The 16,851-nt window shown below is 43.6% G+C and overlaps 1 protein-coding gene across 2 annotated transcripts in view; it reads right to left on the bottom strand.

Moving 5' to 3' along the window:
• LOC107994067 (fat-like cadherin-related tumor suppressor homolog) overlaps positions 1-16,851 on the bottom strand; it is a 466,334-nt gene that overhangs the window by 310,255 nt on the left and 139,228 nt on the right. For both annotated transcript variants that reach the window (XM_062076345.1, XM_062076347.1), the window contains 2 exons: positions 7,202-8,166; positions 3,679-6,386 (listed from right to left, as the gene is read on the bottom strand). In XM_062076345.1, the coding sequence (XP_061932329.1) occupies positions 3,679-6,386; positions 7,202-8,040 (3,547 nt within the window). In that variant the 5' untranslated portion in view covers positions 8,041-8,166. The remainder of the gene's footprint in view (positions 1-3,678; positions 6,387-7,201; positions 8,167-16,851) is intronic.

Below are 16,851 nucleotides of genomic sequence, written 5' to 3'. Positions count from 1 at the left end.
AAATTTTCAATCACTCAAGCGAATGAAATAATTTGGAAGGATCTTAGAATATTTTATTTCAATTTGTAACGTACGCCTTCTCAAATATAATTTTATACATAAATTGACAAATCTTGCTGAGAATTTCAAACGAACTATTATTATATGAAAATACATCTTCCTTTCGAAAATAAACGGCGACAGCGTTTGAATGACACGTCGAATATTTAAATTTTCCAATACCAATATCAACGTCGTTCCACTTTATTATACGGATCATTGGAACAACCTTACACGCAAAGGGAGCTCAAGAGCCACGGGGTGCGCTCAAAGAGAGAGAGAGAACGATGGAAACTCGTGGATCGTGACTAAAGCACGGGACGATGCCCACTGCATTTTTCCCCAACTTCCAATCTGTGTATATTTTATCGCGCGAAATGTACGACTGGAATCGAAACGTCACGCCGCCCGATTTATAGCCGTGCAACCGACAATCGTTCCCCGCCAATCTGACCGCCAACTGGCCACCATTAGCAAATAGATCATGACGGAGGGTAGAAAAGAAAAAGGGAATAGGTGTACACCAATAAATGTTTTTCTAACTCTTAATAAATTCTTTCTAATTTCTTTTTTTTTTTTTTCGAATTCAGAATATTGGAAAATTTTAAATTATTTCTTGTTAAGGAGGAAAGTTGAGAAAAATTGTTTGTGATATCCGCTCTCAGAATTTATAATATTTTTCTTCTTTAAAGAACATACATAACATTCAACTAAAGCGTAATCAAATATTTTTCGAATAATATCTCGAATTTTAGTCACGTTTATTCAACGTGGTGAATAAACCGTAGCTCTTGTTTAATATTTACTGGCCTAACAGATCGAAATGTTGGAAACAGGATTCGAAAGAATATGTATATAGGAATAATCTCGTTTCTCCTTTATCTAAAATCCATCCGTTTTCATCTACCTTCTCGCTCGCCAATTACCAAGAGAACTGCAAAAACGTGCAAAAATGACCGACGGTACATACTCCTGTTCCCTTTCTTTCGAACCTAACCGACAAAACGAGAATAATAATAATAATAATAAAAAAGGAACGAGGCAAAAGTTACTCCGCGCGGTTAAAGCGACTCGAACAAGCTCGATCCAATCGAGAAGAGATCAACTATTAAACGGGATGACGCGCCATTTCTCGAGTCGGTTTTCGCGGCGAAAGGAGAACGCGATTGGAATTTAATGCGCGGTCAGATCCTGGAATGAAAAAAAAAAAAAAAAAAGAAGAAAAAGGAAAACAAAAAAGAGGGAAAAAAAAGAAATCGTCGCGAGTCCCCCATAATTCAATTAAACCCGCTGCGTCGGTATTTAATGGGCCGCGACGATGTAACTTCGTTTTGGACCTGTGCCACGAACCATCGACGCTTCACTGTCGGATGTAAAAAGCGGCGAACAACTCGCGTTTATTTTTTTTTCCTTTCTTTCTTTCCTTCTTTCTCTCCTTTCCACTCTCTCTCTCTCTCTCTCTCTGGCTTCTTTCTTTTCATTCATCTCGCTCGTTCATTTTCCTTTTTCCGCCTTTGTTTTTCGTTTCCCTTTTTTTTCTTTTTTTTTTTGATCGATCGACGGCGACACAGAGGGCGGAAAACGAGCAAAGAGGAGAAGGAGGGGAAAAAAGGAGAGCGCCGAGGAATAAATTGGTGCCGTTGTCACGGCCCCTGGACTCTGATTTTAAAGTATCGTTTTTAGGGACTCGACGCTACTTTTAAGCGAAGCCGAGCAGGAAATGGCGGGGTCGTTTCGAGAAGAAGACCGATTTTTTAGGGGGGAAGGGAGATAGTGGGAGGAAGGGGGGTTAACCACCGATTGACCTGTTGAATTAGCCGTATTTGTTCTTTTCTCTATCAGTGATTGAACGTCGAGTATCGAGGGAAATAGGTGTAGTTTGGTTAATTTACGCGAATCTCGTTTTCCTTATTTTCTTTCAGGATTCAACCTTTAATTAATATCGTCGAGTGGCGACAGTCTTCGAGAGAATTTATACGATTTTGCTTTAATTTTCGATCAATGTTTCTTCCCCTCGTTTTTAAAACTTTTATGACCACTCGTGATTTAACTATAAGTCGCGAAAATGAATTTTTATTATACACTGCGTATAAATATTACGTAATCTATAAAAATGATTAACATTTTCTTACATTCCTTTACCTTTTTCGCATTGCACGATAAAGATACGTAACTTGTTCCCGCTCGAGAGAACTTTAACGTGGATTCTAGCAGGAATAAAAAAATCCGTATTTTACATTTTAATTGAAAAATTTTGAAAGAAATCTCGAAAGGAAAAAAATTTGATACCAAACATCCGCAGCTGCATTACAAACCTTACATATACAGCGGGAAGAGAAAATATCCCCGAACAAGGGACTTAGCATTTATACTAGCACGGTCCAACAAGCACAAAGAAACACCATTACAAGTTTCTTTTCCCGAACCGGTATTCTCACAAACTCTGCACAACCGTGAAACTGTCAAAATCAGAACCGAGAGAAACTTTCGAGAACTTTCTAACCGAATTCAACGCATTATACAAAAGTTGGTGTCTAAAAGCGCGCGGAACTCGAGTTACATTTTCATGCAAGTGTTCGAACCGGGCTATCGACCATTTCCGGTCGAGAAGCAGGGGAGGGAGAGCGAGAGATAAAAAGAGGAGTTTTAAAGTCGGGAAGAATTTAATTTTTAACCATTGACGCCAAGAAATTGACGATTGAAAAAGATTAACATGCAAACGACAGATCCAATATCTGGATGGATCCCCTTCAAAAGGCGCGCTCTTTAAAAACGAAGCATTCCTTACATCTTGCCTTGTTGCGAACAAAGCTTCTCGCTCTTTCCATTAAATGAATGCTAATTGAGAATTTTTATCTTTCGCACCGTAATTTTATTTATTCTTCTTCCAACGAAATCGCTAATTTTATTAAACAGCCCGTAACTGTTACTACCGACTCGGCCAAATCAATTAGGATGATAATTTTTATACAATTAATTGGTGAAAATAATTGGAATAATTATAGGGAAGAGATATTTATCGCGAGTCTGATTATTAATTCATGGAAATTAATTAATTCGATAAAAATAATTCCCCGTTCGGATTCATTGTTATTTTCACAGTCATTTATCTCAAAAAAAAAAAGAAAAGTTGCAAACACGTGCAAATCGAGTCTAACACGGGGGGTGGATGGAGGTAAACGCGAGAATAAAACGGGTGGAAGAATATTAACGACGAGCAGCAGCAGCGGCAGCAATAGCAGCATGGCGCGACAATATTTAACTTTTTCATCCGATTACCTTTAATCCCGCGCAATAATGGAAATTTATTGGTATCGCGAAATTGTTGGTGGACAGGGAGCGGACAGCTTTCAGCAACAGGGTTCTCCCCGTAAACCCATAAATTAACCGTACTCAATTAAACTCGATACTATTCATAAGCGGGACATAACCTCTGTGTTCCACCCTTTTGTACAATATTCCACGGATAAACGCGAGGAATACGATTAAACCGATCTCTCCCCCCCTCTTTTTTCTTTATTAGTTTTATCCACGCATTAGAAAGTTTCGTTTCCTCTAATTTTTAATACACGGTAAGTTTCCTTATTAACTAATCCACTCGACAAGGTAAATAGAGAAAAAGAAGAAGAGTTGGCTCACCTTCGTTGTCGATGGAGAAAATCCCGATCCCGTCCCCTCCACGTATGGTATATCCGATCCTCGAGTCCCCGCCGAGGGGATCGGCGTCCTTGGCGCGGACGGTGGTTACCAGAGTGCCCACAGCTTGATTCTCGAACACGCTCGCGGAAACGACGAAGTCGTCGAAAAGTGGCGGGTGCACGTTCTCGTTCACGTCCACCACGTCTATGATAACCATGGTCTCGGAGGACAAGGACGGCTCGCCCCTGTCCCTCGCCACTATCGTCAACGTGTGCATCTGTCGTTCCTCGAAGTCCAAGCTCTGAGTGATCCTGATGGTGCCGGACACCTTGTCGACCTTGAAGTAGCCCTCGCTCTCCATGGCGTCGGACAGGAAGTACTCGACGTCGCCGCCGCCCCCCTCGTCCGGGTCCGTGGCGTCCACGACTGCGACCACCGTCCACACGGGCACGTCCTCGCGAATCTTCACCGTGTAACTGGACAACGCGAAGCTGGGCGCGTTGTCGTTCACGTCGTCCACCATCACCCTGACCAAAGCGTCCGAGTACAAGGGGGGCGCGTCCGTCCCCCTGCCCCCGTTGTCCTGCGCCCGTATCCTCAGCTCGTACACCTCCTGCCGTTCCCTGTCCAACCTGCCGAAAACGGTAAGCACGCCTGTGACGGGATCCACCCGGAAGTCGTTCGTCTCGGTCACCAGGGAGTACGTGACCCGGGCGTTCTCGCCGAGATCGGCGTCGGTCGCGTTCGCCCGCCACACGTTCGTCCCGTTCAAAGCCGTCTCGGAGACGCGAAAGCTCGCCAGAGACTTGTCGAACTTGGGCGCGTTGTCGTTCACGTCGAGGATCGTGACGGGGAGCATCCTCGAGGCAGACTTCTGCGGCTTGCCCAAGTCGTACACGCTGATGTTGAGGAAGTACTCGCTCTCCCGCTCCCTGTCCAGGTGACCGATCACGTTCAGGTCGCCCGTGTCGGGGTCGATCTTGAACACGGAGTCCCGGTCCCCGGCCGAGACGCAGAACACCAGTTTCCCGTTGTAGTCCAAGTCCTTGTCCCTGGCGCGGATCCTGACCAGGGTCGTGCCTATCCCCACCGACTCGTTCGCTTTTATCTCGCTGGGGAAATCGACGAACTCTGGGGCGTGCACGTTCTCGCCGTATCTGCTCGGCGTCAGCGCGTACTCGTCGTCCTTCGAGGGCATGTTGTTCCTCTCGGCGGCGGCGATCGCCTCGGTCAGACGGCGGGCGACGCCCGTGTCCCGGCACTCGAACGCTCCGCTCTGATCCGACAGTATCCTCCCCTGCGAGCCCAAGTTCCTCTTCGCGTTCACCAGGTGCATGTGGACGGGGTTCACGTCCGCGAAATGCGAGCCGTCCGTTGCGGTGACGTTGACCACGCGCTCGGCCACCTTGACGTCGGACAGGTCGCAGGCGACGGACAGCACCCCGCTCGCCGAGTCCAGGGCGAAGCAGCCGTCCTCGTTCCCGGAGACGATGCGATAACTGATGATGTTGCCCGCGTCGAAGTCGATGGCCGAGACGGTGATGATCTCGGAGCCGATCGACACGTATCTCGGCACGTGGCCGGAGCAATCGATCCTCTCGAACTGGGGCCGGTTGTCGTTCACGTCGCGCACCTTCACGTGCAGCCGCATCTCGGCCTGCCGTCTGAAGGGCATGCCCCAGTCGCTCACCCGCACGTGCAGCAAGTACTCTCGCTTCATGGTCTCGTAGTCGAGCACCTGTTTCGTCTTCACTATACCCGAGAAGTGGTCGATCTCGAACGGCACCTTCTGGATGTTGTCGATGCTGTACGAGATGTACGCGTTCTCGCCCGAGTCACGATCCTTCGCGGTTATCTTCACGACCGACGTGCCCGCCGGCTCGTTCTCGTCGATCCATACCTCCATCTCCGACTGCTCGAACGTCGGGTCGTTGTCGTTCGTGTCGACCACGTTTATCTTCACCTTGGCCGACGATTGCTTCCTGGTCCCCGCGTTCCCTTGATCGACCGCCGACACGGTCAGCGTGTAGAACGCCTTCTTCTCGGCGTCCAGGCTCACGGCCGTGTACAACATCCCCGTCTCCGCGTTCACGTAGAACTCGCCGCCCTCGTTCCCGCCCACGATCTCCAGAAACACCAACGCGTTCTTCCCCTCGTCCGCGTCCGTCACCTTCAGCTGGATCACCGGCGTGTTGACGGGCGCCGTCTCGGCCACCCTCACCTCGTATATCTCCCGGCTGAACACGGGGGCGTTGTCGTTCAGATCGGCCAGGTGGACGGGCACGAATTTGTAGCTGAAGCGTTGCGGGACGCCGCGATCCGTCGCGCGTAGCGTCAAGTTGTAGCCCTGTACCGCCGTCTCCCTGTCCAACAGGTGTAACACCTCGATGTTGTATTCCCCCGAGTGCGGCCCACCGGCTGGACGAACCCTGAAGTGGCCGGCCGGGTCGCCGCCCACGATGTCCAGGCTCGCGATCTGCCCGTGTATGCCCTCGTCGTTGTCGATCACCCGCACGATCGCGTAGATGTCCGCGTTCGAGTGCTCCACGATGTCGGGCAGGTGGTGCACGTAGATCTCGGGCGAGTGAAGGTTCACCTGCCGCACCTTGATCGTCACCTTCGCCGTGCTAGCCCTGCTGCTTCCCCGGAACAACGCACCCCGGTCCTTTGCGAGCACCACTAGTTCGTGGATCGCTCGCTCCGTGTATCTGGATCATCGATCGAAACGAGAGGATTACGAAAAAGGACTATATTCTCATCGAACGGGACAAAATTTAAAAAAAGAAACCGAAAAAGAGAATTATATACACGTGTTTGGAGGACGAGAATTTTATCGTTGGTAGTAATCTTTTCACACGAGTCGAATCTTTATCCAAATTCGTTCTAAACCGTGTTGTTATTATTATATTTTTAGAATTTGGCGTTTATTTATAAGAAAATGTTATCCAGCCAATTTTATTTTAAACCGTTGTTATTATTATATTTTTAGAACTTGGCATTTCGTGGCGTTTATTTATAAGAAAATGTTATCCAGCCAATTTTATTTTAAACCGTTGTTATTATTATATTTTTAGAATTTGGAGTTTTGTGGTTTATTTATAAGAAAAGTCAACTCTATTTTAAACCGCTGTTATTATTATATTTTGAGAACTTGGCATTTCATGGTTTATTTATAAGAAAAATGGAATGTTATCCAGCCAACTTTATTCTAAACCGTGTTGTTATTATTATACTTTGAGAATTTGGCGTTTCATATTTATTTATAAGAAAAGTCAACTTGATTCTAAACCGTGTTGTTACTATTATATTTTGATAATTTCGGGGCATTCATTTATAAGAAAATTTCGTTTCCACGATTTTGGCATTAAAGATGGAAGAGCACTCGACTCGACGTCGACCGAAGCGGATGACAACTCGAGAAACTGTCGACTGGATCGAATTCGACTGTTGACTGTTCGACGTTTCACGAAAAAAGAGAAAAAGAAGGAAATTACTTTCCAATATCTCTCGCGAGGAGACCTACCTGAGCGGCCTGGTGAGCGTTATTACCCCGCTGACCGGGTGAACGGCGAACTGATCCGTTTCCTCGGCGAAGCTGTAATAAATCTCCCCGTTCCTGCCGAGATCGGCGTCCTCGGCGATTACCCTGAGTATGCTTCGATGCATAGGCGTGTCCTCCGTGATGGTGGCCTCGTACTCGGTCGGGTAGAAGAGGGGGTTCAGGTCGTTCGTGTCCAAGATCGTGACAACTACGGTGGTGTCCGCCTCGAGTATCGTAACCAGATTTCTCCCGTCGTTCTTGTTCAAGGTGGCGCGCACCTCGAGCACGTAATGATCCTTCCTCTCCCGGTTCAACACGTCCACGTTACCCGTACGAGTCCGAATCAATAGGAAGCAAAAATCACCGACGGTCCGCTCCTCGGCCTTGAAGAATCGGTCGCGGTCACCGCTCATTATGCGGAAACGGATGTCGAGGTTGGCGTCCGGTGACGGGAGCTTTATACCCATCCTCTCGTCCACGTAAGGGACCACGTACGTCTTGCCGATCGAGTTCTCGGGTATCGACACGTTGTAGAGCGGAAGGGTGAAACGGAACTCGTTGTCAGGTTGTCGGGGGTACGCTGGCTGTTGTTGGTCGTGGTTGTTCGTCCCCTCGCTCGCGTACGAGGAGGAGGCGGAGGTGGACGTGGGGATGGTGGGCGAGAACGACCTCGTCACGGGGCCTGTGCTCGCCGCCGCCGACGACGACGAGAGCGTGGTCGACGGGGAAGCGTCGGAAGACGGGGAACCCGCCGTGGCCGCGAGCAGCCACAGCCACAACCATGGCCAGGCGAGCAGCGCTCGCTGCTTCATCCTCCTCATCGTCGTGTCGCTAGCTCATCGTCACCGATTTCCGCGAGTGAGATCCGTCGTTTCCCCGATCGGGCGAGAGAACCACCGTGGCTACGTGGCTTCTCGTCCTTCCCGTCCTTGTCCAAGTGGCCGGACCTGCAACACGTACGCGTATGAGGGCACAGTGGGATGATGGGTTTATACGGAGGGGTGAAGATCGCTTCACCATGATTTTCCAGAAAGGGGAACGAAGTCGTTACGTTAAGGCAGGCTTATCCTTGACGACAGCCACCGGATTACGCCCGATCGAGCGTGACGAGTGGAGCGGTTTAACCGTGAGGGTTAAGGGAAAGGGATGACGTCTGAGATTCCAGGATTGACAGGTTCGACTCGATGCACGAAATGTAAATTTTATACAAATGTTATTCTTACGTGTATACGTAATTGTTTAGTATCGAATTCGTATGGTGTCAGAATCAGAGTTCCATCTTTCTATTCCTTTTTCCCTCTAAATGAGTTTTGATTTATTTTTTGACAAATACTTAGGATAATAGGATAATATTCAATTGCATTTAAAGGATTTGGAAAATTAGAAAAATATTTCTTAATCACACAAATAATAAAATTTTGAGACAATTCATATCCTGATCACTCGTAATCACTTGCAATAAGATTCTAATTAATATTGAAGGTATCTATATTTCACATTTAACTAATTTAATATTTGGAAACGATTATCCGCAACTCTTTAACTTCATAGATCATTTAATTCGAGACTGTCAAAATTGTTTTGTGAGAATTTTATCGAAAATATTAAATATTTCGTAATTCGTGGTAAAAATTCAGAATTAGATAAGATTAATACGAGTTTGATTAATGTTCGTGCAGATCGTTGACACGATTATCGATCTATCGTGTTATTCGATGAATTTATAGGGGTTGGATGTAACTGGACGATGATTTTTCGAAAATTTATGGCGCGACACGGATTTACGAATTCAATAGTCGAAGGATAATTGACATTGACCGGAAAATTCGTATCGTAAAATTGTTAAACGCGCGGAAAATAATGTTTAATTTTGAACGATCATCAGCTACGGATGGAGAAAAATTTGCTGCAATATCAAAACAAACGATTGTACGATTACGAGATGAACAATCTCATTCGTATTTCAATTATTATTGTTTTTTTTTATTATTTGATAAAGATAAGAGCAACGATACAATTATTTTAAATTCGTTTAGATTTGTGAAATATCATTTCTTTCTTTCGAACGAATTTCTCAGAATTTCTCATCGTCGAAACTTTTTAATTGGAACAATCGTTCAGTAATATCTAACCACCTATTTTACATATAAATGATTGTAATTATAAATAATGTCACGAAAGTAAGTATATATAATTACATTTCTATATCAAAAATAAATTGTAATAATTTAATTTCGTCGAAAACATTTTCGCTCATTTTCAATAATCGTGAAACAAGGAATAGGATAATTAAAAAATTCGTACGCCACGAACGTAGTTTAAAGTTTGAGTCGGTGGATCCCAATGAAGCGTCATAGCACAAACGTTTGTACAAGTGGTTCCAGAATCCAGCCAGGCGAATGGTGAATATTTCAACCGTGATAGTTGCGGCAGTCAGGATTAATAAACGATGCAAAACGTTGGATCCGATAACGCGCGACGCGATTTTGCCTATCTTCGAGCGGTTCCAGCCTATCGATCGCCAGCCCCCCGATCTTCTCGTCGAGGTATCCAGCAACGTGAATTCCATCGATCGACGCTTTCGACGAGGATGGGAAATGCGGTATCGACGCATCGACCGAGGAAAAAACAGCCAGATTCGTTCTATTTCGAATAGAGGATAAACAAGTGAAGTAGATTCCCGTGTCAGTGGTTATCTTCATTCGTGGAATTTTTGGGAATTTTTGATTAAACGAAAAACTTTTCTACGTAAGACTCGAGGTACAAAGTTCTTAAATTTTCTCCGAGTTTCCATCTTTCTGATTTTAAAAATTTTAAATTTCCAGAAATATTCTCAAACTTTTTATGCTCTTCTCTCTAATTTCGCCAGATTTCTTCGAGTAAGGAAATTTAGTTTTCAAAAATTTGTGAATTTTTCCACGCTTCGTAAATTTCGATTTATCCTTCGAGACACACCCCCGTTTCAATTAACACGAGCCATTTATTTCATCCTCAGTCAGCCACGAAGAGCGACCGTTTAATTCACGATCGCGGAATATAACTAGCTATGAGATATAGTTTTCTTAGAACGCTTCAAAGAGCGCAATCTTATCAACTTATGCTTTCGAGAGACGCCGCCACCGAACTTTTTTCTCTCTTGTTTCTTCGCTCAACTTCCCAACAGGCTTTTAACCGACATTTTCCACGATGGAACGTAAAAATCGTAGCTGCTAACGGTGCGTTTAGCCTAGTCTTAGAGGAAAAACGTCCGAGACAAACCGGCTAATTATCGCCGGACATTTTCAAGTTTCTTGCTCCTCTCTGTTTCTTTCTCTCTCTCCCTCTCTCTGTGTAAAATCGACGAGATCATCGATACAGTTACTGCGATAAACAACGTTTTGCCGCGCGCTGACACCGTTTAAGCCGTGTACACACTCCACTTCGATGGAACGTTTGAAAACGCGAGCGATGAAAAGTTTTAATTTCTTTGTTACGTGTATATATATATATATTTGAATCGAGAGAACGATTAAATCGTTGCACTTTCATTCGTGTAGAACTTTTTTGTCTCTTGTGTCCTCGAGGAATTGAATGATTTTCATTTTCTTTCGTACTTCTTTCCACATTAAAATAATTCATTAATTCATTAAGAATCAATGTGTGATAGATATCGATACTCGACGACGAGGTTGTAAAATGGAAGGAAAACCAAGATGGCCGTTCATACATAAGACAACACTTGTATATGCAAAAGAAAAGTTAAATATATATACACATATATACACATAGTATTCTCAACCATCCATGACGCATACATTTACGTCATCCGCATTGCTAATACCTCGCAAAAGCGTAGCCATTCTCGAGGCGAAGAATATAAATTTGAGAAACGAATTTGTAAAATTTACCTCGCTTTCTAAACACTTCTCGATCTTCGATTCGACGAGAAACAAAAAAAAAATACTCTATGGGATACGTGGATATATAACGCTTTATGCACACTCGCGAAACGAGCATGCTAAACTCCCGCAGAGATGTTCACGTGGCGTTCCACGGAGGAAACGAGCCCACAAACAGACCACGATACGAGTTGTTTCGAGATAAAAATCAAACGGACGATGCGATATTTTTAGTTTGTTCTCGCGATTTCCACGGTGCAAGAGAGGAGAGCGTGGAGCAGCGAGCGCCGCCAGGTTGGCGCCACTGCCAGTGTTTCGTTCCCTGGAACGGCCAACCAACCTTGAACCAACCTTTCGAGACAACCTTGCTCGCCCGTTTTCCACACCTGCTCATGGGAATGGGTTGTACCGGGAACGAACATTTCGCGCCGTTCATTTCGATTCGTCAAACAGGCACCGTACGTGCCGTCGATACGAAATGTTCACACGAGGGGGAGGGGAACGCGTTAAAGGTGGTGCGGATAGAGGGCGTGGTTGAGTTAGCACGCCGGCAAAATACACGGTTGATACTCGTTATTATACACGTTGCCTCTGTCTGGAAAATTGAAAATCACGAAATTCGAAATTGTGAAATTTACGCTTCCGATAATTTCAACTCGACGAATTGCCAGTGGTTAGGTTTCGTTTCTAATAAAAGGATCAATTTGTGATAATAACGTTATTACAGGAATTGCGCGAGATGGTTTTATACTTTTAAGACTCTTTTAACTCTACCCTCTCTCGACTTGTCCCGATACAAAAATTCCTGCGAAACGCCACGTATCAAATTAAACAGCAGGACGACAAACGCTTCATGGACGGTCTCCAAGAGACAACTTCTCCGCAAGAGAAGTTGATCCACTGGGTTTATTTATCAAACGACTATTTATCAAACGACGTTGGCGTGTAGCAATTCGTAGACGTGGGATCGGGGAGGAGCGATAAGACGGTTCCGATGAGACGGACAATGCTTTTAGCAGGGCGTCGAAAAACGGGGAGACAGGTCCCGCGGGGCGTCAACTGGAGAAATAAATTTTCGCGTCACGTTTCTGGGGAAGAAGAAAACCGGAGACGCGTGCAACCGGTCCCGATACATCAGAGCCAGCCCGGAGAGAAGCAACTCGAAATCGTAGAAACGACGATAAGTGGATAACCTTTCGCCCCTTCCTGCTGTAAAAATATTCGCCAGCCAAGGTTTTAGACGAGGGCTTGCAGATTATTTATACCTAGATTTGTGGATTAAAAGTCCGTTTAGATTTTCCTTCGAGCCGGATTTCGACGAGAATGCATCTACAATGCAATGGTATTCGTAAATTCGATTTGGGTCGTTTGCCTGTATAAATGGACACGTAGATTTGACTTATTACGCGAATTATTTTTAACCTAGATCGAGTTGAAATCTAAGAAACAATTTATGGATTATCGACTTGTTACGCGAAATTTTTCCATTCCATAGAATGAAAATATCGATAGCGACGATTCGTTGGATTCGTTCGAAAGGATGATGACCTTTGATCCATGTGTGAAGTTAAGTTGGAAATCGTGCCTATCCGGAGAATGGTAACTACTGGATTTCCGTGAGAATGATGGAGAAATGTTCGACGAGGGAAAAGGAAATAAAAAGTGGCGGAGATAGGATAGATATTGTGGTTAACGATCGTGTTAGTTAAATCGAGCGTGAATCGCGACATTGATCTACGAGCGGAAAGAAGGTGAGCGAGATCCATTACATCTTTTCCAATCAAAAAATATATAACACACGCACACGCGCATGCTTTTACCTTCGATCGATTTCGTTTCTTCGATAATCGAGATCTTCTCTCCATTCCTTATATATGAATATAGATGAAAAAACGAAAGGGCAATTTAAAGACAAATACTCCGAAAGCGTTCGAAATGCATTCAATCAGAGGCACACGGATCGAAGAACGAACGAGAACGATGTTAAGATCCGTATTTTATTCCGGGGATCGTTAACGGAACGACGAGGTTTCGGTGGAGAGTGGAATAAATTTCTCTTCGTGAAAAAAGAAAAAAAAAGAACACCATTTCGCGAGAGCCACGCGTACATGACTCGAGATAAATCCGATTAACAGGTGAACGCCTGTACACCTAGTTGTATGCGAACGATCACGCTCACGTCAGATTAACGCGACAACGCTTTCGTTGATACTTTTCGTGAGTGGCACGATGTGTTCCAAGAGATGGATGCGACTCGCTTCGACGTGCAGTCTCCGGGGATCTTGTTTCTTAATACAACCTTTTCCTTTTTTTCTTCTTTCTTTTATACCTATAATCCTTTTCTCACGAATGCTTATTGAACATTTGGATCTCGAATAACTTGTAACGATATGCGAAAGATATTTATTCATCGAAAACAAATGTGCATTGGACTCGTATATATATACATATACACAAAAAGGGAAATGAGATGTCAAATTTTCCCCATGATAAAACGATCATATTGTTCGAGTCAACGTTTTCGTCGACGATATAAAATATATATAATCTGTTTAAATACAATTTCAATTCAAAGAAGAGCGATCGACACGAAATACCCGTTCCTTCCTGCTTCCAAGAGACGGCAGCGCTTATTTTTCCTTTCGCCTCCGAAGAAGTGGTCGCGTTTCCTGGTATTTAATAATCACACGCGGGTGGCGGTTTTTATCAAAGCGGCGCCGAAGCGGCTTTTATCTGGCGAGCCTCGAGGCGGGGTCTCGGCCGGCCACCCGGCCGGAAAACCCATTATTTCGCCATCTGTCTGCGCCGGTGTATCACCAACTTCGCCGTGGATCTCGCGTAAATGCTCTTCATAAAAAATTTTCTCTCCAAAGCTGTGGCTGCTTTTTATCAAAAATCCCCCTGTTTGTGTTTTTCGCCCGATTATCGCTCGTTTCGAGGATGGCGCATGGAAATCGTGTCTGCTTTCCGGCAAGACGAGGATGGTAGAGGAGTGGCACTTGTGCGCGACTTGTTCTCACGGTTGGTTTTCGAGATAAATATGCAAATCCAAATTTAACCCTCCGCGCTCGAATGGTGACTCTAAGACACGTTAAAAATATCGAATAGATTCTTAAGCTCTTTATAGTGTAATCTTATAAAGCGTGGAACGATATACTTACTCGTTAGATTGGTTGGATTTTTTTATCTCAAATTAGCGATCGCACATCCAACTATATTTTAGTCCGAGTTTGAAAGTGGGATTAAATAACGAAATTATTTCTATTCGTTAGAGAGACGGTAGAGAGAAGAAAAAAAAACGACAAATTTTCTTTCTTTATACGTAAAGCTTCATAAAATATAAAAGTTTTCATTCGTGCGGAATTGTTGAGAAAAAAGGTTAAAATTTTTTAACGGGAATTTTTACACAATATTTTCAACAGCAACGGAAGAAATATATATATATATTTTATATTTCGGAATTTATATATATAAATCTATCAAATAAATGTTGATGCACGAGTGTCGCGGCAACTCTTCTCGACAACAATCTCTCCTCTCAAGGCGGTGGCAAGGTAATATCGCTGCCAAAGATCCAGTTCCACGTTCCCACGCCACGCCAATCGTCGAGGAGTTCTGTATTCGACGCGACCTTTCCAGACACGTTACTCGATTAACGATTGCTATCGACGAGTTGGCGCGACTGGCAGGTGTTAAGCAGCCGCCGATAGGAAGTTGCATTCTGGCAGCCCTTATCGAATCGAAGTTGCTGGCTATCATTCAATGAAATGATGTTTCATTCATGAACAACGGGATAGAGGAACAAGGGGTGAAAGGATCTTGGAATTTTCGGGATGGATGAATTCGTCGACGATTCATCCACGGGTTGGGAGGATGATTGATTTATTAACTCTTACACGTGTAGCCTCGAGGTGGTAATCCGTAATTGCGATGATGATTAAAGGACGAAAGAAGGGAGAATAAAAAGTAATGCGAGGAAGAACGTGAACGATATACAGCTAGTGAGTGGATCACCTTGGTTGAAATAATTACATAAAAGTAATTTAGAGTCGAAGAAGGAATTAAAAGATTTCGTGAGTAAAATCGTGGAGTAAAATAAGACGAAATTGATTTACGAAACGGAAAAGAAAAAAAAATATGCAAATTGCAGAAAAAGGAAACGTACAATCAAACGTACTTGGTTTGAATATTTAAATTAGTTTGTGTGTACGTATATATAGTAAACAGAGCATTTAGAATCGAGTCTTGATCGAGTAAATCACTCACAGAGATAATATCGAGTCAACATCGGTAAACCAAACCGAGAATGATATCGTTAATCGACATATACCGCAACCCATTACTCCAGTCACCGCGATCGATCTTCATGTTCATCGTCCCAGTAATTGTACACAATCCCTCAAGTCTTTACGGCCTTGTAAACCTCGCTTCGACACGATTATTCACCATAATAACAATACTCGTTTCCACATAAGTACCATATATCCCTCTCTCTTGTCCTTCACGGAACGATCGACTTCCACAACCAAATCTTTCACAAACCATGAGCCACCTTTCACATGGAAGAAGATCTTTCATGAAAGAGACATATCACGACAACTGAAAAATCGCGAAAAATCCTTGTACATGTGCGCACATTTCTACAATTATTTTTCTCTAATAAAAAATATCTGTCCATCGTCTTAAAGCTCGAGTGAAAGTTATTAAAATCAGGAAAAATTTGAATCGCTGTAACTTTGAGGATAGTAATTTCCGGGTGAACGATCGTTGGAAAGGCGGAATCTTGCTCTTCGAAACCCTTTTTTATTTATCCCGATACGACTTCCGGTTCCCGAGATATCATCGCGCAAAGAAAATGGTAATTTTTAAACCTATCTCAAACTTCGGACAAGCGTTAGATTCATTTAAGTATCGTATCGTAGTCTTATGCATTATGGAAACTTTATATCTCGGCGAGATATCGAGATGAAATAAAAAAGGAATTCGATGGGGAAGTTGAATTTCTTTTCACGTGAATAATGCAAAACAATATATCAAGTATATTTAATTATTCTATAATTCACGATTTTGAGTTTGAGTTAATCGTCTTTTAAATTAAGAAGTTATTCAATTAAGAGGAGAATATTTATGGACTCGATACGTATTTTAACACGACAACTTTTTCAACTAGTTCGCATCGAAGCTTTGTCGAAGCCTTTCATCGACGCGTCGATCCGCTTGGCCGAATTTTCAATATTTCTAGTAACTGTGCTCTCGCCTCTGTCTGGCTTGATAATTAAACAGAAGTTATGACCTCCTTCCAATCCTGCCACGAGCTGGAACAATCGTCTTCGCGCCTCGTCGAACGCATTGTGCGTCGCTTTATCTCGCGCGCGAACCTTCGAATGCGATGACAGTTGGAATATTGCATGGCCGAGATGAGCGTTTTCACGCTTTGCAATATAGTATTCGCACAAACATCTCTCAAACAGAACTACGTATTGCCACGTATTATAATTCTGAATTTGAACTCGTGAAATATTATAATTACTCTATAATTATTCTGAATCGTATTCGTGAGATATTTCTTCGATCATTTTATATATATGAAAAGAATTATTTGTCGATAAAATTATACCAATTATTTAAAGTTGTTCGAGAAGATAATTTTACCAAAGTTTCGCTTTCTTATCGGGATTAAAGAATTTTATTTTCTTATTTCTTATTGTAGCAAAAGTTTATATATTGTGTAATTTTTCCATAAAGTAAGTCGAA

The sequence above is a fragment of the Apis cerana genome, linkage group LG6 (genome assembly GCF_029169275.1).
Source record: "Apis cerana isolate GH-2021 linkage group LG6, AcerK_1.0, whole genome shotgun sequence".
Classification (NCBI taxonomy): Eukaryota; Metazoa; Arthropoda; class Insecta; order Hymenoptera; family Apidae; genus Apis; species Apis cerana.
This window is presented reverse-complemented; position numbering and strand designations above follow the sequence as displayed.